The sequence below is a fragment of the Periophthalmus magnuspinnatus genome, chromosome 11 (assembly GCF_009829125.3).
Source record: "Periophthalmus magnuspinnatus isolate fPerMag1 chromosome 11, fPerMag1.2.pri, whole genome shotgun sequence".
NCBI lineage: Eukaryota > Metazoa > Chordata > Actinopteri > Gobiiformes > Gobiidae > Periophthalmus > Periophthalmus magnuspinnatus.
Window position 1 is genome coordinate 22328426 of NC_047136.2, and position 27562 is coordinate 22355987.

At 39.5% G+C, this 27562-nt stretch overlaps 1 protein-coding gene across 1 annotated transcript; it reads right to left on the reverse strand.

Moving 5' to 3' along the window:
* Positions 1 to 5255: 5255 nt before the first annotated feature.
* Positions 5256 to 22678, reverse strand: il11b (interleukin 11b). The gene is made up of 5 exons (XM_055225232.1): positions 22633 to 22678; positions 7285 to 7448; positions 6465 to 6560; positions 5922 to 6089; positions 5256 to 5423 (listed from the first exon to the last, which is right to left on the reverse strand). The coding sequence occupies exons 1-5, from the start codon at positions 22637 to 22639 to the stop codon at positions 5256 to 5258; spliced, it is 603 nt and encodes a 200-aa protein (XP_055081207.1). The 5' UTR covers positions 22640 to 22678.
* Positions 22679 to 27562: the final 4884 nt, after the last annotated feature.

The window sequence follows — 27562 nt, forward strand, 5'->3', positions numbered from 1 at the left end:
TCCTCTCCCTCTCGTCCTCTCTCCGCCTCCTCTCTTCCTCTCCCTCTCATCCTCTCTCCTCCTCCTCTCTTCCTCTCCCTCTCCTCCTCCTCTCTTCCTCTCCCTCTCATCCTCTCTCCTCCTCTCTTCGTCTCCCTCTCGTCCTCTCTCCTCCTCCTCTCTCCCTCTCATCCTCTCTCCTCCTCCTCTCTCCTCCTCCTCTCGTCCTCTCTCCTCCTCCTCCTCTCTTCCTCTCTCCCTCTCGTCCTCTCTCCTCCTCCTCTCTCCTCCTCCTCTCGTCCTCTCTCCTCCTCCTCTCTTCCTCTCGTCCTCTCGTCCTCTCTCCTCCTCCTCTCTTCCTCTCCTTCTCGTCCTCTCCTGGTGTTGACAGGGCCTCCTCCCTTGAGTTTAACCCTCTGCTTTCTAATAATAGAGATGTTTCATGTTGTTCGTTTGAACATTTCAGTTCATCTCTTTAGTTTGTTTTTAGTTTATTATCATTGATGACATTTCTTCTGTTGCCACATCTGCCATGGGACAGAGTGAGAAGATCATGGCTGTCAGTTTGTGACTGCATGAATTCATGTATTATTGCTTTATACAAAAATAACTGTGTAATGTCATTTGTTTTTAATGTTTGTTGAAGACTTGTAGAACATTCTGTCTATCCCATACTTTGCCTCTAGGGGATTATATTTATATGTATGTATTTTTTGTGAAGAATGAATTTCTGTTTGCTCATCACAAAGTTACTTCATGTAAAAGTGACCCACATTACACTGAAAACAAGTAAAATGGGTCACATCATGTTTATGTTCTCAAACCATGTTTGTGTCATTCTCTTTGTCTCTGGTTATTTTTATTCCATAGAATTCCCTCAGAGTCACAGTGAGACTCAGCGCTCCCAAAAACAACACAGGCCCTGATCTGACCCTGCTCCTCTGACCCTGCTCCTCTGACCCTGCTCCTCTGACCCTGCTCCTCTGACCCTGCTCCTCTGACCCTGCTCCTCTGACCCTGCTCCTCTGACCCTGCTCCTACGACCCTGCTCCTACGACCCTGCTTTTCTTACTCTGCTCCTCTGACCCTGCTCTGACCCTACTCCTCTGGCCTTTCTGCTTTGGCCCTGCTCCTCTGGCCCTGCTCCTCTGGCCTTTCTCTGACCCTGTTCCACTGACCTTGCTCCTCTCACCTTGCTCCTCCTCTGACCCTGTTCCTCTGACCCTGCTCCTCTCTCCCTGCACTCCTGACCCTCCTCCTCTGACCCTACTCCTCTGGCCCTGCTCTTCTCGCCTCCTGTCATCTGCTCTATCTTTATACAGATCCCTCTCTCTTTTTCTCTTCTCTGCTCTGACCCTGCTCCTCTGGCCTCCTGTCATCTGCTCTATCTTTATACAGATCCCTCTCTCTTTTTCTCTTCTCTGCTCTGACCCTGCTCCTCTGGCCTCCTGTCATCTGCTCTATCTTTATACAGATCCCTCTCTCTTTTTCTCTTCTCTGCTCTGACCCTGCTCCTCTGGCCTCCTGTCATCTGCTCTATCTTTATACAGCTCTCTTTCTTCTCGCTCTCCCTCTCTCCCCCTCCCTGTCTCTCTCTCTCTCCCCTTCTGCCAGCTCTACCTTTACCCAGCTCTCAGTCTAATCTTTCTTGCTCTTCCTCTTTTACTCTCTCTCCCTCTCCTTTTCTCTCTCTCGATACAGCTGTTGCCAGTGACCACAACCACACAAACATGATTGCCCCCTACAGGTCAGCATGATATTACACTCTCTGCCCGACTCTAAAACATGAGTCCTCTGTCACAGTCCACTTTGTTTACAGGTTCATCACTTAAACTTAAGACTGACTTTATTTTTATGATGATTTCTCTCATTTTTATCCATTTTTAAGGCAAATATGTCAGGAATACTTTGTTGAATGAAACGAGGAGGACAAAACTTCCCAACTGACAAATAAGAAATAACTACTTGGCATTAAACCGTATCATATTAAAAGTTTTGGTTTTGTTCTTGCTGAGTGACAACAGCTTTTTTTCAAAACATTAAACATGATAACATTTGTGTTTCTTGTGATCTGTTTTTTTGAAAATACCAGATTTATTTTGTAATCTTTATGTGTGCTAGATTAACTTCTTAAGAAATATGAATCACTGAAGCATGTTACATCCAGTTATACTTCTTTGTACTTCTACTTGAGTAATATATGTCATAACTATTTTTAGATACTCAACACACCCAAGTTTTTATCTCCTGTCTCACTAAATCTTTCTGTCTCTCTTTTTCCACCTCTTTTTGTCTCTCTCCCTCTCTTTCACTCCTTTCTCCCTCTCTCTCCCCCCTCACTCCATCCCCTCTCTCTCCTCTCCCTCCCCTTCCCCCCCTTCCTCCCTGTCTCTTGTCCTTCCACCATCTCTCTCCTCTTCTTTCCTCTCCCTTCCTCTCCTTCTCTCCTCTTTTTCCCCCCCCCCCTCTCTCTGTCTCTTGCTCTGCCCCTCCTCTCTTCTTTCTCTCTTTCTTTTCGTGAGCTCCCGTGCCTCTCCATCTGCTCCTCTGTACATTCCCTGGTGGGTGGACCAAAGACCGCAGCCATAAATCCATCTATTTCAGCATTTCACAGAGCACTTCTCAGCAGCTTCTTTCTCATGTTTTTTTCTTAAGAATCTTCATGGGAAATAGACCAGAGCTTTTCAAACACGTCCCATCCCTGAAACACAGGCTGACAAGACACTTTAAAGATAAAAAAAAAAAAAAAAAGATTACATTTCATAATAACTACACCTACATGAGCCTTAATAAATGATGATGAAAGACTTAATTCATAAAGAACAAATAGTTTATTAAATCAAATTAAAGCCACAGTATGGAGTCAAAAAATAGACTCAAAGTATAACATAAAACTTATTTATCTCCTTTAATGGTTTTAACTTTCTATTTCCATTGAAACATCATATTGTATGGCCCTGACCTGTGGGGTTCCCCAGGGGTCAATCCTGGGACCCCTTTTGTTCAATCTCTACATGCTCCTGTTTGGCCAGTTAAAACGCAGCAATAATGTGTCCTACCACAACTGTACAGATGACACTCAGATCTATGTCTCACTGGCAGCAGATCAGTGTGTCGATGCAAAACAACTTTCTCCAGCTAAACTCAGACAAGACTGAAGTCATAGTCTTTAGCCACAGAAACACTGAGAAAGTGTCAGCAGTCACCTCCAGTCTCTCTCTAAAACCTTCAAATCGGGTGAGAAATCTATGGGTAATAATGGTCTCAGACTTGAACTTTAACAGCCACATCAAATTAATAATATCTGCAGCTTTTTACCATTTAAAAAATCAAAGATTTACTGACAAACACAGATTTATAGAGACTTATCCATGCATTTGTCTCCAGTAGGTCAGACTACTGTAACGTCCTGCTCACTGGCCTCTCCAAACGAGCCTTAACACAGCTGCAGTACATCCAGAACACTGCTGCTCGACTGAAAGGATTTTATTCTGCACTGTTCTCTTTTAATGTTAATTCTATAATGATTATTTACATTTTGATTTGTTATAGTGATTTTAATGTCTGCCTTGTGTGAAGTAGTTAGCCTGAATCATTCTTCATAAATTCTTCGTTAATTATGTTTGCTATTTTAAAGTTTTACCAAAAAGCATGATTTTAAAATTTCAGTTTAGTCTTAGTTTTCTTCAGTACAGTACAGTTTAGTATCACGTCTCGCATTTATCAGGACTTTATTTTTGGTGTTTCTCTTGGGTTGCCTCAGTAAAAACTTGAAACTTAACAATCCCTGTTAAATGTTTTGAGTATGATTGACTTACACACACAGTTCATTTTGAGCTCTTCAAAAGTCTATGTTTGAAATTAGCTTAGGTAAGAAAGACGACTTCATTTCCATCTTGGTTCATGTTAGCAGACCCTGGAGATCTGCAGTACAGACATGACGTATCGAGGCCACACTGCGAAACTGGACCTGATCTGAGCCTATGGAGCGTTACAGACACTTATATAACAACTGTGTGTGATATGGGCCATGTCAACACTGAGCACTGGCACATTTGACAGCTCTATAGGAACATAAACATACATACACATGTATTGATTGTTAGTTTATTTACTTATTTTTATGTGTTGATGTGGGGTTGATTTGGAATTTGTTTGTTTTGTTTCCTGCTCTAGAGTGTGTTTTGTCCTGTCTGTGGCTGTGAGATGTGTTGAGTTTGTAGTGCAGTTTTTCAAATGTGTTTCAGTGCACTTGTGTTTCCTCTTCTGTGCGTCCACGTGTCATGTTGTCATGTCATTGTTGTTGTAAGTCATAACTGTGTGGAACGATGCAGGACTCCCTTCAAAAAGATATTTTTAATCTCAATGGGATTCTTCTGAATGAAAGAATAAATGAATAAACAAACAAATAAATAAACAGTGCTGTTGCTTGAGTAAAACACAACACAGTACTACATGTTTTCTTGTAAAATGTATTTATCTTCATTAATCAACATATCAAAACAGAAACATATAAAAACATAAATAAACCTTAAGCATTACAGCAATGCTAATATTATTAATATTAATATTATTATTAAATATTGCATATTATTTGACGGATATACAAAACGTGAGGTGCCTGCACCTCAAACTAAACACTGATGAGAGTCATAAATAACATTCTAAAGAAACAGTACAAAAATATTCCTGGAGGCACCGTCAGTGTAAACAGAGGAACTGGCCCAAAACAGTGCATTACCTCACTCAAAAACCACACGCCCACCCCATTTAAATATAATGTATAAGCTTTTACTTTTCAACATATGTTAAATGATTGTCACCGTGGAGATGGGACTAACCCTGGAATCTTCCACTGTATGCATCAAACATATCTCATTAGCAGTTATTCTATTACTCAGAAACCTTGAAAATATCCATGGAAATAGGTTCAATTTAAAGTTTGAACTTTATTTCCATACTGTGGAATATTGTAGGCAAAGCAATAGTATCGCCGTGGAGAGTTGCTACTAGAATAGGCCTAGATTATCTTAAAATTTAAATGATTTGTTTTAAATTAACATAAGATTATTAAACAGAAAGAAGTGACTTCATATGTTTAGGGTGGACATGTGATTGTTCTGAGTGCGCTTAAAGGCTTTAGAAACTGGACAGTCATACATTCAGCTTTGATATTTCTATAAGATACATGTGAACAGTCCCTCCTCACAGTAAGAGTCCAGACCCTGTGTCCGTGGAAACCGCAGATGCGGTGTCCGTGGCAACCGCAGGTGTGGTCAGCGTCTCGGGCAGCGTGAGTGTCTCTGTATAACCCGGATGCACCTCCTGGTCCACAGACCGAATGCTCGGAGCTTCTCTGAGACCTCCACCGAAAACCTGAGTGCGTCAAATGCCGAGGAGACCAGAGGGAGGGAGGGGGGTGGGGGGTGAGGGGCCTGGGGAACCTGCACCTGGGGACAAAGGGACACAAAACAGTGGACATGAGAAACATACATCTAGTTTCATACTTTTTGTCTTTATGCACTCCTAACATGTTCTGTGTTTCCATCACCTCTAGCTTACTCTTTATTATTTTTGACTGATTCGTGCACATTTGAGTCATCCTGTATTGTCCTACTTTCACAGGCTTGAGTACTTGGACACATTTTTCACCTACCCCTTAGCTCCACTCACTGCACTATATGTACTTACAAATAATATATAAAACATTCTGATTAAACACAACAAAAATAAAATACTAAAGTGAAATCTGCTGAAATGCCACTGTGAAGAGGGAAGACACCAGCATAGAACAGGAAGTAATGGACCTGTTTATATTGTGTGTGTGTGTGTGTGTGTGTGTGTGGGTGTGTAGGGGTGTGTGTGCGTGTGTGTGGGTGGGTATGTGTGTGTGTGTCAGGGTGTGTCTGTGGGTGTGTGTGTCTGTGTGTATAATGTCTGACCTGGCTGAGGCTGGAGTTGAGCAGGTGCATGAGCTGCTGCAGGTGTCGGGTGGCGTCCTCTGTTGGATGAGTAGGAAGACTCACATTTTCTCTGGCTGTTTTTAACCAGTCCATGTGTGACCTGTACGATTCTGAGAAGTTATAGAGCTGAGAGAGGGACTCGTTTATCTGTGGAGCGGAGCACAAGCAGAGTCGATTTTAATATACAACACTGAAATCATGTACTTTCACTGATAATTAAAGAGGCACTGTGGAACCTTTCTACCATGTCTCCAGGAATCTCATTGCTTTATCTGCATTTTCCACAGTATGACATTAACCATTTCTATCCCCATGGAGATAAGCAGGTGATGCCAATAGGCCGAGTTAAACGAGATTTTGTCATGTGATACTTTTACATTAATTTTATTTTTTTTTGCTCCAATATGTGTACTTTTACTTAAGTAACAGTGAGTACTTCTTCCACCTCTGGTTATGTGATAGATCATGATGAGCTGAGTAAAAGCCCCAAACAGCCTGTGTTCTGTGTTTCTGTGGTCTTACCTTGATGCTGCTGAAGGCCTCTGCTGTGTGCGGTATCTCCAGGAGAGAGTCCAGTCTGTGATCTACAGTGACCAGTCGACTCAGCTCCTGATCTGACTGTGGAGATGTGAGAAAAAATACAGGATTAGAAAAGATAAGGCGTTTTATGGATGTTTAATATGAAACTGTAACATATGCACACAATTATTCTACATTTTATTCATCCTAAACTGCAATATTTTAAATAAAAATGTCCTAATAATATAAACAGATTTCCTTCGAATGCAAAACTGATAGGCCCAACTGCTTCATAGTGGCACTGTGGTCACTGTAAACAGTGTTTTGATTTATTTCGTTTATGTGAGAAATTATTATTTGAATCCTGGGTATGACCCGGAGTTCTTGAAAAATCGCAAAATGTACAAAGAAGGAGATAGGGGGTAGGTGAAAACAGACATTTTTTTAGCACAAGCTTTAGATGCAGAACATTACAGGATTACTCAATTGTGAACGAACCAATTTAAGTCAAACTTAAAGTGGACCTATTCTGCAAAATGGACTTTTATTGAACTGTTTCCTTCTCATTTACCCTCCCAATGTTCTATTTAGAGTGATTCATGTTTGAGTAATCTTTATTCTTCTGTATTCCAGATGCATTGCTCCAATCAACCCTCGTTTTCACTGCTATTGGTACACGCTCACCGCTCTTGTTTTTGATGAATATTGTGTTTTTAAATGTCCAAACTAAACCATAATGATCCATAGAGGTTTCTCACAATACAAAAAAATGCGTTTGAAGCAGACACACATTTTTCCCATAATAAGTAAAGCCAAAGCTCACCAGCTCGTGCAGTTTTCGAGAGAGGTTGATGAGCTTCTCGGTGTGTGGGATCATGGAGTTAAACAGAGAGCAGAGGGCGGGGTTGTGGGCGGGACGAGACAGGGACTGGCCAATCAGCTCCGACAACAGCAGCAGGACAAGGCAGGATATCGAGTCTGGGATTACTGAAAAGACAAGGTGACAAAAAATTTAAATTATGCCCAAAACGTAAATTTAGATTACACAAGATTACTCACACACATTCAAGTATTTTCATTTTTAATTTCTGTACTAGGGGTTACCACTCAAATAATGTCTTAGCAAGGAATTAAAGGAAGTGCGTATTAGCTTGCTAGTTGTTGTTTGCTTAACCGCCATGGAAAAACGTCACCCTGGTCTCTGACAGTTGTGAAAACTTCAAAATTGATGAGCAAACAATATGGTATTTCTAAAAGTGCAAAGCTAAAACTGAAGGTTGTGTTTTGTCTTTGAAACTGCCAAGCTGCACATCTTCGAAAACCATATCCGGACCCAAGTATTGTCTTTGATCAGACATTATTAACATCAGTAAATACACAATGAGGTCAGAGCAGGGTTATCTCTGCTACACTCATGTAATCTCTGTGTGTGGTTTATGTGTTAATAAGAGAGAGGAAACAGGCCACGCTCCCACATCCTATCACATCATCTGTTCTACATCAAATCTGAACACATCTGAACACACTAATGGACTGGTACCAAGCTCAGCAAGAAACTGTATAAACTCTGAGAATATAACACACTAATACAAGTATTAACATGTACTTAGTGAGCTATTGTCTGTGTAGACCCTCAGTCGTCCAGGTCTGATCCATAGCAAGCAATGAATTTAAATCTGTCAACTGGACAAATCTTGTAGGAGTGAAGACGTTTTGTTGCTCATCCAAGCCATTTCTTCAGAACTGAAGAAGTAGCTTGGATGAGCAGCAAAACGTCTTCACTCCTACAAGATTTGTCCAGTTGACAGATTTAAATTCGTTGTTTGCTATGTTTAGTGAGCTATTGTTTATCTTTTATCCGTTATTTAAAGTCCTTACTAATTACATGATCTAAACATTATTCTTATTCCTTCGCTCTTGTTACTAAAGAGTTTACAGATTTTAAAGAGTATAAAGGCCAAGTCAACATTAATTATCAGATTCAACATTTGTGCTTTCCAGTAATTTTAATCAAAATATCATTATGTAATCTGTAGGATACTTATTTCCTATCAGTATATGCCATAATAAAACATCATCGTTGTGCAGACAATGCTGGTTGAGGTGACGGTTACAAGGCTATTTATGATATGTGATGAGGAAACAGGTCAAATGTCACATGCTGTTAACTCTCTGATGGGAAGGAAGACAGTGTGCAGCCCATTTCAGAGAAACTAATATGTCAACACCTAATCAAGATCCACCCCCACAGGTACCACAGGAACCCAATCAGCGTTTTCACTTTTAACGTACAATATAAGACATGTTCAGTCATGTTATAATGCTATTACCTCTCTAAAACAGACCTGGAGATGTGTTTTGTTTCATTTACAAATCCTTGAGTAACACTTTATTATTACTCTGTCTACATTTCCAAAGCTCAAAAGGCTCTGTTTCACCTTGTGGTGTCATGAAATGGTAGTTTTCAAGTTAACGGCTCCTTTTACGTTTAGTTCAGCAATAAAATAGTTAAGCAATTAAAACACCAGCATTTAACCCTTTATAAAGAGATACTAATGTCATAATGTAAAACTTTCCATGACAGCTCCATAGAGACGACCGGGTGGTGGACCTTGCACAAGAAAAGTGACACAGTGCACCTTTAATCAAACTATTAGCCAATCTGAAATACAACAAACAATATGAATTCACTCTAATACTCATCATTCTAGTCTGTGATGTTCAAGATTTCTCAGAGTTAGTTAGAAATGGCATAACTTCATCTTAAACTAATCGAGTTTATAAAAGCACCAGTTTCTTGTGCAGGGTTCTTGAGGAAACTGATATTTCAAGTCTTGTTCAAGAACACAAGGGCAGTGTCCATTAACAAACTACCATACTTTGGGTTAATGACCTATTCCACAGTCACATTTATAGTATCAAACTGTTCTGCAAAGCGTTTTTCCGGCAATAACCACTATTTCCTTAAAATAAATGCAGTCTGTATCCTGGACTTGTACGAGTCCTTTTCCCAAATCACCAGTTTCACCAACAATACGTCGCTACAACAAACATTCTGACACAATGGTTCTCCTTTGTGGCCTGGTGACGTGGGTTTTGGGGCCAGTAGACCTTTTTGTGAATGGGCTGCAGTCATTTTAGTGCATTCCCAGAGGAAGCGCAGAAAGAGCAATAGGCGTGTATAGAATCTGATCCAGGTCTAAGTTTCCACTGATCCACAAACAGCAACAGGTGCCTCTTCCTGGTCTGAGCTGAGCAAATCTGTACTTTGGATTTCTAGTAGCACTAACTCATACAGGCCTGTAATTAATATAGCAACTTATTGTTGAAATAGAGAAATAAAAACATTAGGATCATGTAGAGCGAGTTAATATGAACATTTTAAGACCAAAATGACGAGTCTGACAGCAGCAGTTACAAAGAGAGGGGCAACAGTTTATCAATAGGAAGTTAATTGAAGCCAGTGTCGATGAAGCTGGAAGCGCGCACATGCTCACTTCTTGTTTAGAATGTGACGGCTAGGAAGTTAGCCATGTCCATGTATATATACAGTCTATGTTTTTTGCGCCATTGGAGTACTTTTTTTTGTTTTTGTATTTTTGTGCTGCAGAATATACTACAATACTGATATCTCTATGACACCTTACTGATACTGTTTATCTACTGTATTTTATTTTGTCTTTACAATATGGTTCAAAAGGTTTTATCCTGCTGAAATATTAAACAATATTTTTGTTAATTGCAATATTTTCTCAAGCATTACAGCTCATTTATATATATATATAGATTTATTTTTACTGTGACGGGCCTACTAACTTACTGGATAAATATTTGGCTTTTTCTTTGACCGCCGAACCACATAGAGGTACAAGATTCTGTAGCCACAGCTGTCCAAGGATGGCTGCCACTCTGCGACAACAGCCTCTCCAACCACCACCAGTCACTCACTTAATAACACACTCATTCTTACATACTTAGATAACAGCAGCATGTATACAGGCCATAGCTGGGGTCAAAGGTTCCTCCCGTTAGCCTAAAACACGCAGAGCCAAACAAATTTTAATTGTATCTCCCTGTATAGCCTTAATAAAGCATGAACAAGGACTTCATTTCATAATTATATTGGACATATTGTTTATTAGGAGCGACTCAGTCTTCATATCTATCTAATTAAGGGGCTAGAGCATAGACTGGGCTAACCTGCTAGCGTTCCAAATAATGAGCATGGGCACACTTCCACCTGCATCGACGCTTAAATTCACTTTCTATTAAAAAACATTTGTCCCTCTCTTTGTAACTCCTGCGGTCTGGCTCATCATTTTAGTCTTAAAATGTTCACATTAACCCGCTCTACATAATCCTGGTATTTTTATTTTTCTATTGTGCCCGTAGCTCAAGATATGAACATTAATAATAGACAAATCAGGCTAATTGAGTAGTACCTAAGCCTGAATCATTCTCAAAAAACGATTTGCTCATTATGAATTACGTTTTTGTTTGTGCTTTACTAAGGCTAATTAAAGTGTATTTATTATAAAGTGTTCCAAAATGGTTCCATCAACTAGTCCAGACACAGATTTTGATAAAGTGACATATTTTTAACACATTTCCGCGTTCATGAGACTTAATATGAGCTAATAATGAATGAATGAAGTGTCTAGAGTTTATATGCGTTGCTTAATAATCATTGGGAACACTCCTGTCTGTTTGCACAGCCTTATCTAATCCATCTGCTGCACTCTGCCAGTCACATCCTCTGTGTTGTGTTTTGTCTTGTCTCGTGCGTCTTTGCTGGAAGAAGATCTCAATTCTCAACAATAACAGCATTCAGTAGGGTTTATGAGTAAAGCTATCCAATCGTTTATTTAAAAAAAAATTTAACCTAGGGCCACAAAGACATGCTCAGAGACAGCGTTACACCAGCCCAGTGGAATTTGTGGAACGCAGCGGAGGTTTTTTTCCCATCATGCCTTGGGAGCAGCCATTGTGAGTCAAAGCTTTGACATCACCGGGCAGACGCCGTGGGACGCCACTTTCCCTTACTGTTTTTACTAACCCTGCATTTTGCGAGGCCCCTCCGATTCATGTCTGTGAGGTCAAAGGTCAACCATGAGGAGATGTCTGATCCTAGGACGCCTGTCTAGTTACACATCAGTGGAGAATGTTCAAGATTTCTCAAAGTTAGTTAGAAATGTCATTACTTCATCTTAAGAATAATTGAGTTTAAAATAGCAACAGATCTTTGTGCAGTGTCCTTGTGGAAACTGCTATCATTTTTAAGTTTTAGTTTACAGGAATTTACAGCAAAATGAATAAAGTGATAAATATATTTCATAAAATGATCCTTTAGACCCGCCCATTTTTACTTCAGACTGTGACTAAACCAGACTTTCATTTGTGTTGGCTATTCGTCTTATGCGCAAATCCAATTCATTTCAATGGACAACTAGAGAAATGTCTTGCCACTACTAACTAAAATATGATATAAAGTAGTTTAGTAGTAGTTAGTATTTGTGATAAATGTTTATTCAACTTCAAGTTCAGAGTCATCAGAGCATCGATTCTTTGGGAGCCTGAAAACAGCGTATTAAGCAGCTCTATGCAAAATCATACAACCAAAAATTGGGCTAAAATTGATTGTGTTACCCATGGCAACCAAAGACTGCATAAAGAAGTGGACCAGGTGAGTATGACGTCATCCATAGCGTTCAGCTCCAGTCAAATGAAGCTTATCGAGGCGAGAGTTCTACATTTGGAATTCGGAGCACGAGTATCATCGCAACCAAAGAGCCCATCTAGAGTGAGACTATTGAAGATAACGCCCCTTCCCGCCCCGGACAACTGGTCAATCAAACCTGTTGCTAATGCTATGAGTGATATGTCCATTTATTTATACAGTCTATGGTGGCAACTTCCTGAATAAGGTGAATAAGACTTTTCACAAGTTTCAAACACAGGGGCAGAGTTTGCTGTCATGGTACTGCTACGAAAAACTCACATGATAACCGTGTACTTCCTGATTCATGGACAGTAACGCGTTTCATAATTAGATGCAGACAGGGCACAACTGACATATTTTGACCTAAAGAGCTGCTTATACACTATATCTGTACTGGAGCAAGAGACAATGTGCTCAAGTACATGGAGAAAATTGTACAGACCCCCCACAATCTTATGTGAACAATCAAAGACTGTGACCCAATAAATTATATTTCACCATTACACTGTGAAAGGTTATACCAACATGTTCATTATTTGGTTCTGGTGCTTCTTCTGTGTTTCACTGCATATAAAGAATGTAAATACTGTGTGAGAGTCAGACAGGCTGAATGACACAGTGTAGTCTGCAGACAGCTGTGGTCGGAGCAGGTGAGAGTTCAGTCACATCTGGGTGAGAAATACATCTCACCTGCTGCTATAATGAACATGCAGGCTAATGTACAGAGCAGGGGGCTTATGGAGAGATGGTTTCTATTTATTTTTGTAGAGTTTAAAATCACAACAGCAGTCACCTCGCAGCTTCACAGAAAACCCAACAGTGAAACAATGTAGAAACAGTTTCGTCATCTGGAGACTTTTTGAAATCAAGATGTTTAGACTATTACATTGGATGATACTGCTCTGAGACAATAGGATTTAGACTACAGTTAGCTAAATACGCCCTGCCCCAAAAGGGTGAAACAGTTATTAGTCAATAGAGGACAAACAGATTGAACATTTCCAGGAACAAAACAACTGTCCCATTGTGAATTAGCCTTAGCTGTGGCTCATGATGATAACGTTATGGTCATCAATCAACAGAATCCATGTGGTAACTTTATCAAACTGACAGTCTTTTATGATTCTTCAACATATAAAGTGCATACGACAGGTTTTCAAGTTTTTCTTATTCTGACTTGGTTTGGTGGGATAATAACGTAGAGTGTGACTAAGTGAGTGTGATATCACCCATAGCGTCGGGACAGATGAAGCTCATCCAGGCTCATCCGGGCGAATTTGGAGCCGAGTTCCAACCGCGAATATCAAAGCAACTAAAGAGCCAATCTGGAGCCAGGCTGTTGAAGCACCGCTGGTTTAGCACGGGGCAATGTGTCTGATATTAATGTTCATGTCTTGATTTAAGGACAAAATAGAAAAACAAAAACACCAGGATCATGAAGAGCGGGTTAATACAAACATGTCAACTGTGTCATCAACACTAACAATTTACGCACAAGGAAGGCATTTTTCTGGCACTTTAAACCTTCAATTAACAAAATAAAGGAGCTGTCATTTATTTGTATTAGTCTAATCATAACTATTTAGCAATTTAGACAAGTTCTGACTCTGATAACATTATGTTTGCTAGGTAACAGTCATGGAAATACTCCTGTATATGTCAAACTTCACCAAGATTTGAAAACTAGAAACAACTACATTTTCAGTAAAGTCTTAATTATAATGACGTTAACCAGGGGTGTAGCAATAAATCACCTTGGTGGGCTCGTGCTACATGTTTAATAAAAAATGCCCATTACAGACTTTGCAAAGGGGCCCTCCCTGCACTGGGCCCTGGGTAAACAATAAACTTTGCCCCCCCCCCCCCCCCCCCCAGTCCAACGCCCCTGATGTTAACTGTGTTTTAGTGAATTGGGTAGTCGAACTTGTCATACACACTTTAAGCAGTCAAAGCTTACTAGGGTTTTGTCCTGGTTTAAAAGGTCAAATAAATAAATAAGTTATTAAAATTAATGAGGGTGGAAAATGACTAGAAGACATGAGCAGGAAGGAGGTGTCAGAAAGAGAGAAAGAAAAACATCCTTTAGTTTTACACTCTCTGGCAACACGGCTCACCTCTCAAATGCTTCGAGTGCTAAAACCCAGAGCAAATCAGTCAGGTCTGATGGATCTCTCAGACTCAAACCGGTCCGATCGGAAATTTCGGGAACATTTTTGCTGAGTGAAGAACGCAGTAGTTTCCAAGATACTTTTTTCTCGCATTTGAAGTGTTTTTTTACCGAGGGAGAACTTGTGTTGAACCTTGAAGCCATGAGAAGGGGCTCTGTGCAGATTTCACGTCATTCACTCGACAAACTTCCTCTGAACTGAGCCAAAAACTGAGAATGTTTGTTTTCCACAGCGAGCACAAGACGGCCATAAATCTCTTTTAATGTACACATTCAGAACACCTCTGCACTCCTCACTATCACACGTATCAAACATGCTAACAACATATGAAGTGTGTGCACAGGGGCAAACGGGCTGGATACAGGGAGCCGTTACGCATTTAAAGGTACAATATGTAACTTTTCTAAAGAACTGCTTTCCTTGTTACTTTTTTCCCGGGGTGTAGCATCAAATTCTGGGCCCTGGGTACAAATTATCTTGTTGAGCCCACACTACATGTTGACTAATAAAAAATGCCTTTGTGAGGGGCTCCTCCCTGCACTGGACCATTGGGTAAACAATACCCCCTCCCCCCAGCACCCCTATTTTGCTCGGAATGTTTCACAGTATAGCATTACGCCTGTCTATCTCCAAGGTGAAGTGACAGATCAGAGGTGAGGCTGATTACTTTTTTGTTTTCTTAATAAAACTGAATACATGTGAGCTAGAAAAGTTTAATGCCATACTGAGAAACATTCCAGGCAAAGGTATGGCGCTCAACAGTGACCACCCACCCCACGGTTCTGGAACAAAATTTCCCATTCTTTTGGCAACTAATGACCACAAGACCTATAATTTTATTTCAAATCTGTTTCTTATAAACTTTAAAGATATTAAAACATTTAGCAGAATCATGCATTTTAAGCTGCCTTTTTGGACTTAAAACAGCCACGTTATGGAGTTAGTTAGCACGTAGCTGGTTAGTAAGTTGCTGGTTAGCCTCTGCAATGTCCTTGAACTCTTAATATTTACATTTTTTGAAAGGTTTATTGGAAAAGTGAAAAGAAAAGCTGCATATGCGCCTTTACAATATGTTCTTTCTGATTCTTTTATTCCAGTCTAATGTCTGAAGTAGCCACACATGGTCGTATTGTGGTGCATGGTATAGTTTTAGTCTGTAGAAATAGCTATGTAAGTAGTATTTTAGCTGTATTTGGTAAGAATTTTGTTGGAATTTAGTTTAGTGACCATTTACTCAAAACATGCTTCATCAGATTCACTGTCATCTTTTTTCCATATATATAAATTAATGTTTAAGTTTATATATTTTCTCTTGATCTGAATACTTTTACTTCAGTAACAGCACTATAAAGTTGCAGTATTTCTTAGAGCCCATCCTCCCCTGTTAAAAGTAACTGCTAATGCCTCCGCTCCGTGTGGTTTAAACCCATTTGAGGTGTTAAACTGTGAGTGACTGACACTTTTCAGTACAACGCGGTCCCTCCTCTAACCATCACATCATGTCACTTCTTCCACAGCCGCTGGAACAACCCTGGACCCTGCAACCCAGTCTACACCGGGCCAAAATCAACAAACATCTGCCCTATTTTTGTATGGACCTCTACACAAGCCTATGTTTAGCTCTACAGGCTGCATATGGACCAACTGTGAATGTGTGCAATAGGTTCAACTATAATGATAGAGTTGGGCTCGGTGGTCAGTGGACAGATTTCCCATTCTCCTGAAACAACTTTGGAAAATTCTTAAGTTGATGTTGTATACGTTCATGTTTTGGCTTGTTGGAAAGTGCGGTAATTCTATGCCGTTTCTGCTTTGATCCAAACCCAAGCACTTATTGGGAGCTGGGAGTGGAGGCCAGACTGTTCATGGGTCTAACCTCAGCAGACACCTCCACAGCTCAACTAAAGGCCAAGCAGACTGGTCACATGACAAAAGGTCAATAAAACACACTGTAAAAAAAAACTGTGTGTGTTACCCTGAGATAGTTAAATAACCTAAAAAGACAGACTGCGCTTTTGTCTACTATATAATTATTATGTATAACACCTGAGGATTATTATGTCATATTTTAGACATTTTAAATCGCAATACTCATCTAAAACGACTTAAATCAGAGCTATTCTGCAAAATTTAACCATGCTACAGTTGTTTCTTTCTCCTTTACCGTCTTGAAGTTGTTACTTGGAGCGATTCATGTTGGAGTAATCTTTAATCGCTTATTTTCAAGACGCCATATTGCCGCCAATCCCCATTTTCACTGGTACACGCTCACTGCGATGTGTACCGGTGTACTGTACGTTTTTCTCCAGTTTTGTTTTCTTAATTTGTGATACTCATACTGTAGGGAAAATCCATCCAGAAAAATCCATTACTCCCTAGCGTGATGTGCAGCTATCCACAGGGGGCGCCGACAGCTACACGGCGCTTTGTTGTGATGACGTTTACGGCGACTTCAGCTCCCATTGGACACCGCAGTTTTCTAATGCAGTAGTCAGCAGCCTAGTTTCTTTTATTAAGACATTTTAGATGAATGTTTTGATTTAAGATTATAACTATAGAGCAGACACAAGCACGATATGTCTGAAACAAGTCCTCTGATTTCAAGGTTTGAAAACTGCAGCCTCCATTGATGTATTAGGAGCCATTTCTGCCTGTCACAGTAAACATCACAGCGCTAGTAGCAGCAGATTTTAATTTTTTTCATTTGTGCCAAAACAGCTGCACAACGGTGGCAGTGAAAAGGAGGGTTGATAGGACTAAAGATTTCCCAAACAAGCATGAATAACTGTACATACAACTTTCAGTGGGTAAAGGGGAAATTGATTTTGCATAATAGGCATTTTGGCCCTGAAGGAAGCATCTGTCAGGCAGTTATCCAATAAGAAATAGTGTTGGATGAGGACCACGTGGAAACAACTGACAGTGACTAGCCCAGACAGTTGTTTCTCTGTCACGGCTTAACATCAGGGTGAGAGAAGGGACCTGGAGGACGGGGATAATAGTTCATTCTGAAATGTGTTTTCACTCACGGTTCAAATGAGTACATGGCCTTTAATGACCTAAAAGTAGTTTATGTATTTAAACCAGCCACACATATAAGCGCAGTAATCCAGCACTTGACATCCCACTTGACATTTTGCAGTGTAATGCTTGCTGTCTGTTGTCGTTCGGCGATGATCAAACAAAGGAGCTAATCTTATTTCTAATCACTTTATTCTGAACAGTAGTTTACACAGTGCTGTCAACAACGCACATAAATAAATATTTGGCTTTACAAGTGAAGGTCTGCAGTTAACCAGGTCAAAAATACTAAACCAGGAATAAACAAACTAGTTCTCAGCAAAACACTGATGTTCTGGGTATTGACGACTCTGCCCTAAATTCCCGTTAGAATAGTAGTTTGCCAGTACACAGAGCTGACCTGCCTAATTAATCATACGTTAAAAATTTAATGAATGATTTACATATAAAATAACTAGAACTCCACTGCCAAATGGGTTAACAACAGTTAGCCATTATAAAGAACAGCGGTTGTTTAAGTTGCTTCACCTTGACATTTGTGTGGGGTATTTGGCCAAACACACAATCCACACAGCCACTGGACCAGGAAACAGTGAAACTAAAGTAAATATGTAACAGGCAGCAAGTTCATCAGATGCATTCACTTTATGTCAAATAAACTTTAATTAAACAAAGTAAAGACTCTGCTTTGGTTCCATGTTTGAGTACATTTTCTTGCCCCAGTACAGTTATAATGTATAAGCAGGTCTCTATCTGACTGTCAAACGTTCTGCTCATCAAGTGTGTGGTTGGCATACTAGTTGTTGTCACAGCGACTCCACTTTGATCTCCTAAAGTTGTCAAAAGCAATTATAAACTCGTCGCAGTGACTAATTAGGATCCTCTGAATACATAGGGCAAGTGAGGAAGAACTGGACCACTGCAAACTGTTTAAAATGAACTAGTTGTGTTTTTCATATTTTTAAGACAGTAAAAATCAGGTATAGTGCTTTTACAGTGATTTATATGTATGTAACGGGAGGCGCAGGGCTGAGGTGGAAAAGGCAGTAAACATGGGGATTTCCTGGTTTCCATTTGCTCCAGCACAGGGCCTCTCTGTGTAGAGGGCTCAGAGTAAACTCCAGAGCCCACAGGGATCGATACTTGGCCCAGGACTGTTCTTTGAAAATGAGGGCTCTCCTGGTTCAGTAAAGGTCGCTGTACATGAGGTACTGCTAATGCTAGTAAGTAATTAGCAATAATAATAATAATAATAATAATAATAATAATAATAATAATAATAATAATAATAATAATAATAATACATCTGACTTACATTGCACTTTTTTGGACACTTTACAAACAATAAGGAGTAATTCGTTCAAAAGAAGCTTTTTTTTTTTTTTTATGGTGTTAAAACAGCAAAAATAAATCTAAAAATATATAGTAAACTTATATTCAGGTAAGGTATTAAAGCTGCACTATGTAACATTTATTCTGAAGGGTCAGGCACCTGAGTTTCTCCATGGAGATGTTAATGCTTTGTCTGAAATATTCATGACATCAAACTTATATAGCTCCATGCAGATGACACCACGAGGCCAAGTTACAGGTGACAGTAACAGCTAACAGATGCTAACGGATGCAGGTTTTTCAAAGTCATAAAAATGCATGTAATTAACATCTAATTAATAGGTCGGTACATCTAATTAATAGGTCTGTACATTAATGCCATACTGTGGAACTTTCAGAGTAAAGCAATAACATTTCTATATATTCACAATGAGGTGATTTTATGATACCTAATGTTACATATTGGAGTAACCTTAGATCTAAACTACATTTGCTTTTTCTGTTTTTTTTATCATATATTTTTGATTAGTCATTAATAAAATAAAGGACAAAATAACACAATAAGCCTCCTTAACCAGGTGCACTCATAAAAGCTGTAGATGGCAGATGTTGTGGTCACTAATCAGGGTCAGTAGTAACATTCCGCATTGCAGCTTTAAACAAACACAAACATCCATGTGCTTGGTTACTTGTTGTGACCTCATCTTACAAAGGCGGCTGCAGATTACATCACGTGGGATTAGCTAAGGACGCGTTCAGGGACCCATCGATCTTTTGTTGTGGAGATCACTCAGAGCGCTGACTCATGCTTGGATCGAATTTCCCCTGCTCCCTAAACGTCTCGGGCCGGGCGAGCGGACAGGGGAGAGACAGGAGCTGGAGAGATTACAGTAAGAGAGGGTGATGTCGTGGTATGAGGTCATAGTCTACTGTCACCATGTGTCTAGTCTAAATCTGAAAATCATGTTTCTGTGTAAAAATGGTGCGAGTTTTACATTTGGGCATAAAAGGGTTTCTTTGAAATGTACTCATCAATTATAAATAAGTAAAGTATGACCTCAGAGCCAGAGTGGTCATGACAGCATCGTGGAACTGTCAGCATACAGAGAAAGTAGCAGCAGTAGAAGCAGTAGTACAGTTGTTGTTGCAAAATAGTGGTAGCAGCAGTAGTAGCAATAGTACTAGTAGCAGTAATAGTAGTAGTAGTAGTAGTAGTAGTAGTAGTAGTAGTAGTAGTAGTAGTAGTAGTGTTGGTTGTGTGACTGGTGTTAGAGGTTAACTGATAGTGGAGGCATTTGTGTTATTGTAATATAAATAGTGTCCAATATCACTAGTACAGTAGTAGTATTTTTGGTAGCATTTGTGGTAGGTGTTTTTTTAGTTGTTCAGTAGTAGTAGTAGTAGTAGCAGCAGTAGTAGTGGTAGTAGTAGTAGTGGTTGTATGATTGGTGTTGGAGGTTAACTGACTGTGTTTTTGTAATAGTGGCAGTATTATTAGTACATTGTATTGTATTAAGTAGTGGTATTTGTAGTAGTGGTTGTGGTAGTAGTTGTTTTAGTTGTTTAGTGACAGTAATAGCAGTAGTAGCAACAGTAGTAGTAGAAGTAGAATTTGAAAGTATATGGTTAGCGGCAATTGCAGTACTCAACACGCCACTGTAATATAATTAAGAGTTTGGTAGTTTTGTTTAACAGCTTCAGTACAACACGATAATGAAGAGAAATGGGACAGGGAGCCTAAAGTGGGACAGTCCCTTTGTAGTAAATAGTACCATCTGTTCCCCCAGCTGCATGCTCAGCCCTATGACACACTCCCACTGAGGCAGGGCTCAATCTCTTGCTCAGATAAGTGAAATTTGTTTACTCTCTTATTACGTAAAAAGTGTTTCAAAACTCCCCCACTAAATGTTTGCTGCGTGGAAATCATCCAAATACTACATCTGGATCCAATCTGGCACCACAACTACTGCCTTGTGCCCTCTTCCTGTGTCTGTGATGTCATAGAGCGTGAGCCAATCAGAAAGTAAAGAGGGTCGTCCTCAGCTTAAGTCCTGGGGGCCCCAAATATTGTCTCATCATCGTTAGGACCACCAGCAAAGAGTGAATGACGCTCAAGGATCTCCCAGCGTGACATGGGATCTGTTTCGCCTACGCACTGGCTACCTCAACACTGCAGACGCAAGAATCTATTGGGAATCATTTTATTTTGCCGTGATATTACAATTCTGGAGTTATTTATGTATTTTCAAGGAATAATTTTCAGATTTCTACTGGTATGAATGATACTAACTTTATGGATTTTGAGTTATTATATGATTTCAAGCACAAATACTGTTTTCAAACTGTAAATCACAAAATTGTCTTGTAAATAGAAAGTGGTACAAAAATGTAATGAATGAACTTACTTCCAAAATGCAAAATTAGACAGCTACCAAAAATATCTGCACATCTTTTATGATTGTTAGCCATAGCATTTCACAGTGGCTAATCTCAATCTCTAAATTCTCTTTTAATGATGATACATATGAACCAACGTGTAAACTTCCATGTGTTTACTCCTCCAAACTGTAATCACAAACCATTGCCAAAAATGGTCAAATCTCTGTCTCTAACTCTACATTTGCTTCACACTTTTCGATAACAACGTTTCCCCTGTGTACCTCTTCAAACTGCAGATAAACTTCTATGCAAACGTATTAGAACCTACATTAACAATTATTAGCTCTTTGCAAGGACACGTGAATCAAACTGCATTGAAAGTGTATTTTTCAAACTCAGACCCTCATAATTTAAACCTGTTTTTACAACTTCAACAGAATTCTACCAACAACCACTACATAATCTTCTGTAAACATCAAAACCCCTAAACTTTATTCACAAATCTCTTCCAAATGTTACACTGAGCTACATAAGCTACCACAAAATCCTTGGACATTTGTCATCCCAACATTTCAGCTCCTGTGAAATCCTAACTCCAGTCTACTTTTCCAAACTGCGTATAACGACTGCATAATGTTACATAAACATTACACGCAAATGTGTTCACTTTATAGCCACTAAAGGCCATTACAAATGACTTATAGACCATCAGAGCGCCCATTAAGCACCCACACATCTTTGGAAGCTTCAGCGCCTATTCTCCTGCAGTGTCTACTCCTCCTAAACTACTGACAAACTACCATTGACTCTCACCTTAGATAAATAATATGAACTTAACACAAAAATAACACTTAAATCTATCCGGATCCATTTAAAGTAACCAACAAATCAGGTATTTATAAGAATATATTTCCAAAATGTTTGCATGTACGCATGTCTAATTCACCCATGCTAATTACATAACCTTTTACCATATAAAACTTACTTTACATTAAACTCTATTGCAAATGACTAACTGAACAATATGCTACTATCTAAACCCATTTGAAGTACCAACAACTTCAAAGCCATGTCTACTGTCCAGGGTCTACGCCTCCAAAACTGCTGACCAATTACTACATAACCTTATAAAAACAATTGTACTTACTCAAATACTCGTATAAACAGATACTAAGTCCCATGACAATGACAAAGCTAAATCCATTTGAAGGTACTGGCATAATAACAGATTTAGTTCAGAAATAGTTTAGCTTGCAAGTTTAAGCTCCTGTGTGATTTGTCATGCTAATTACATAACATTATAACATTACATCAAAAACTCCATTCACCTTAAACTGTATAATAACAAATGACTAATTGCGCTGCTGTAGCCCTCGTTAACACATTGAATCATGTTTTAATTGCTAACCCCAGTGTCTGCTGTTTAGAGCTTAAGGCGCTCTCTAACTAACCCACGTGTACTCTACCTCCCTCTCCCCCTCCCCTCCCCTGTCTCCTCTCCCTCTCTCTCTAACGCACATTCAGAGCTGTTGAGTAGTGTTCACAAACTTACTTTTCATTTTGTGCGTCCCGTGCTGGCGTCCTGTGCCCTGCTCCTTGTGGTGTGTTTGTTATGGTGTGGACAAATGTAAAAGTTCCTTTTATAGCGGAGTATGACACATCACCTGAGTCATCAGCCATCGTCGCCATTCAACAGCCTCAACGCCCACAACCCGGACAGTCCCCCCTCCCTCCTCCCTCCTCACACCAGCAACCCTTTATCCCTTTATCTGAGCAAAAAGAAGAACTCAAATACTTTCTTTGGTTACTGCAAAGGGAACTGTGTTCATTGAATGAGTGAAGGTGATTTTAGTTGAAAGAAATCAACAGGTTAAGAGGCAGAACCAACACTTGTGTTAATGTGTCTGTATTAAACAGGTTAACATGATACTAACTCATTCAAACATCCTTTTATCAAGGAAAAAAAAATCTTTCTTTCTTTCTCTAAAGGGAAGGGATGTGTTATAGAATGAGTCAAGGGGATTTTTGTTGAAAAAATCAGCAGGTTGAGAAGCAGTGAACCTTAGAAAAGTTTATCAATAAACTAAAATGTTAATATGGTGCACGAATGAATTCAAACAACATCCCTTTAGCAAAAAAAGAGTTTGTTTGAGTTTGGTCCAAAGGGAATAGTCTACACACTGATGAAGGTGAGTGAAGTTCAGAGTGAAACTGTGTATTAAACTGTAATAAAGAAAAAAAAAAAAAGTCAACTCAATATTAATTCTACATCTCTTTATCAAGAAAAAAAAAGTGTTTGCTTCAGACGGAAGGGGAAAAGTGTTTTTTTAAATACTTAAGTATATGTAAAATATTCAAGTATACGTGATATATGCAAATGAGATTCACCTTAATTATAAAAACACGAAAGTCAGAGGAGAAATTCTCCCGCATACGAGTGCATATACTGCCATTGTGTCCTTAGGCAAGACACTTCACCCACTTTGTCTAGTGTAAACTTTGTGTCAGTATATGAATGTTTGCCTCCATCAGTCTGCCCCAGGGCAGCTGTGGCTGAATAAATAAATAAACAGTGCAGTGTAAAGCATCACTGAAGGTCTTTGAGGCTCATAAACACACTATTTACATTGAATGCATTATAATGATTATTTATTAGGACTTAAAAGGCCAAAGTTATGAGATTATACACTCAGCAGGTACATGTGTTGTGAACATGCTTGGAATACCACAGTGTTATAAAGAGCACAGTTTAATAACTGACAGTGGTAATAAGGAAAAGGTGCTTCTGTTGTAATAAATACTGAGCATCTCCAATAGGACAAAACAGAAGACTCCCATATGTCCAGTATACTGTATACTACACTGAAGTGTTACTCTATGTATGTGAAGTGTCTCACTCTATGTATGTGAAGGGTCTCACTCTATGTATGTGAAGTGTCTCACTCTATGTATGTGAAGGGTCTCACTCTATGTATGTGAAGGGTCTCACTCTATGTATGTGAAGTGTCTCACTCTATGTATGTGAAGTGTCTAACTCTATGTATGTGAAGTCTCACTCTATGTATGTGAAGTTTCTCACTCTATGTATGTGAAGTGTCTAACTCTATGTATGTGAAGTGTCTCACTCTATGTATGTGAAGTGTCTCACCCTTTGTATGTGAAGTGTCTCACTCTATGTATGTGAAGTGTCTCACTCTATGTATGTGAAGTGTCTCACTCTATGTATGTGAAGTCTCACTCTATGTATGTGAAGTGTCTCACTCTATGTATGTGAAGTGTCTAACTCTATGTATGTGAAGTGTCTCACTTTATGTATGTGAAGTGTCTCACCCTTTGTATGTGAAGTGTCTCACTCTATGTATGTGAAGTGTCTCACTCTATGTATGTGAAGTGTCTCACTCTATGTATGTGAAGTGTCTAACCCTTTGTATGTGAAGTGTCTAACCCTATGTATGTGAAGTGTCTCACCCTTTGTATGTGAAGTGTCTAACTCTATGTATGTGAAGTGTCTCACTCTATGTATGTGAAGTGTCTAACTCTATGTATGTGAAGTCTCACTCTATGTATGTGAAGTGTCTCACTCTATGAATGTGAAGTGTCTCACTCTATGTATGTGAAGTGTCTCACTCTATGTATGTGAAGTGTCTCACTCTATGTATGTGAAGTGTCTCACCCTTTGTATGTGAAGTGTCTAACTCTATGTTTGTGAAGTGCCTCACTCTATGAATGTGAAGTGTCTCACTCTATGTATGTGAAGTGTCTCACCCTTTGTATGTGAAGTGTCTAACTCTATGTTTGTGAAGTGTCTCACTCTATGTATGTGAAGTGTCTCACTCTATGTATGTGAAGTGTCTCACCCTTTGTATGTGAAGTGTCTAACTCTATGTTTGTGAAGTGTCTCACTCTATGAATGTGAAGTGTCTCACTCTATGTATGTGAAGTGTCTCACTCTATGTATGTGAAGTGTCTCACTCTATGTATGTGAAGTGTCTCACTCTATGTATATGAAGTGTCTCACTCTATGTATGTGAAGCGTCTAACCCTATGAATATGAAGTGTCTCACTCTATGTATGTGAAGCGTCTCACTCTATGTATGTGAATTGTCTCACTCTATGTATGTGAAGTGTCTCACTCTATGTATGTGAAGCGTCTCACTCTATGTATGTGAAGTGTCTCACCCTAACCTGAGCAGCTCAAAGCACTCTCTATGCTCTCTATGCTCTCTATGCTGTGTATGCTCTGTATGTGGAGTCTTGGGGAAAGTGTGTGTAAGGTGTGCCTCTGAAGTGATGGAAGTAGATGACTGCATGAATAATAAATGCAGGAAGATGATGGAGTTAGGTAAACACAGCTCTTCCTCCCTCTCTCTCTCTCTACCTTCTCTTTCCCTCTCTCTCTCTCCCTCTCTCTCCCTCCTTGTCCACCTCCTCTCTCCTCTCCATACTGTGTATACCTTTTCTCCTCTTTCTTTGTCCCCCATTCTCTCTTTTACCCTCCCTCCTATTTCACTCCCTCTCCGCTTTCACCCCCCTCCCCTCTCCTCTGTTCTTTCACTCTTCTCACCCTCTCCATCTATCCCTCTCTCCTGGACGCTGTGAGCTGCACATGACCTCCAGTGGGAGAAAGAATTTAGTTTCTACAATGGGCATTTTTCTCATGTTGGTTGAATATGATTCACCTTCATGGAATAATATGCATTATTTATTGATTTGTTTGTTTGTTTATTTATTAGTGTTGATGTGATCCCGCTCGAATCTCGCTCTCAATGTAAACATCATTGGTTGAGCGCTCAGATCCACTGACTCACAGGTTGACCGTGCGTCTCCAGCTCCCACAGATGAATGCTGTCATTGTGTCCTTGGGCAAGACACTTAACCCACTTCACCCCCAGTGTCTGTGTACACTGATGTTTGAATGTGTGTGTGTGTGTGAATGTGTGTGTGAATGTGTGTGAGAATGTGTGTGTGAATGGGTGAGTGGTTCCTTGATGTAAAGCACTTTGAGTAACTTGAAGGTGGAAAAGCGCTATATAAAAATGTGACTACATTTATTTATTCATTTAAATCAACAAACAAAATAAACATAAGGTTTAACACCCTCATTTTAAATTTGTTGTCTCACTTTTTTGGCAGGGATCTCGACTGTGAAGCAGCATAGAGACTGGCAAAGTAGAAGATGAATGAATAAAACATTTTAATATTATTTACAAATATCAGTTTTCGCACATTACTATATCTGATTTTATGCTCAGTCAGCCACATACACATTTTTTTTTTTTTCATATATTTGAGCAAAATGTGTCTAGCCCAGTACAGATATATTTTATAAGCAGCTCTAGAGGTAAACAAAATAAAATACATAAATAAAGGCCACTGTGTACTGTCTGCATCTATTACAAAGCTTTTTATTGTCAGCTGCTGAGAAAGTGCACGTTAGCATGCTAGTTGTGTACTGTGACGGCAAAACTCCACTCTGGTCTTGGTAAATTGGGAAAAAAAAAAGCTTATAAATTCATCATGGTGAATAATTAGGATGCTCGGAATGCATAAGATAAGTGAGGCTCATGTTTTGAAGACAGTAAAAATCAGGTACAGTGCCTTTAAAGCTGACATATTGTGCTTGTGTGTGCTCTACTGTTATAATCTACGACACCTGCAGATCATTATTTTATAGTTTGCACTTTTTAAATAAATATTCATCTAAAACAACTTAATAAAAGAAACAAGTCCGCTGACGATGGGAGCTGACGTCATCACAAGAAAGCGCCAAATGCTGTCGGCGCCCCCTATGGATAGCTGCACATCACACTAGCGAGTGGCAGATTTTCATTTTATTTTTTTCATTTGTTCCAAAATGACTACATGATGCTGTCAAATCCTACGAGTATCACCAATTAAGAAAATAAACCCCGGTGTCTTGAAAAAAATGATTAAAGATTACTCCAACAAATCACTCCTAATACAACTTTAAGTGAGTAAATGTTGAGGAGAAACAGCTATAACATGGTTAACAGCTCTGAAAAGTCCATTTTGGATAAGAGGTCTGCTTTAATGTGGGCTTATTTGATTGATCATATTTAAACCTCACTGCTCATCTGAGACTTTCACTACAGCGGCGTGGACAGTGGCCAAGCATGAGCCATAATAACACAGAACTGCAGTGTTGCCTCAAATGGGGTTAGTAAGTCTGAGCTCACTTCTCCTGCTTCTACGTCGGCTGGATTTTCTGCAGTTTGGTAGTCATTGCGATTTTGCATTGGATCATTTACTGACTCAGAACAAGATGTGTTTTTTTGGTGAAGTTGTGGCAGAGGTTTGTGTAGATTCTGGTGATGCATGGCTCACTTCCTCTCTTCAAAGCTCTCATTAGCGCAGCGCACTGCAGTTTCCATGTGTTTGATGTCAGATTGATCGCACTGTTTTTTTTGTGGGACTTGTGGTCACTAGAGTTAAGTAACTAACCACACGTACACACACGTACA

Coding starts and splice junctions, on each gene's coding strand:
- il11b (XM_055225232.1), bottom strand. Junction 6,561..7,284: donor CTCGAAAACTGCACGAGCTG/GTGAGCTTTGGC, acceptor ACATCTCCACAG/TCAGATCAGGAGCTGAGTCG. Junction 5,424..5,921: donor TCAACTCCAGCCTCAGCCAG/GTCAGACATTAT, acceptor CCCCAGGTGCAG/GTTCCCCAGGCCCCTCACCC.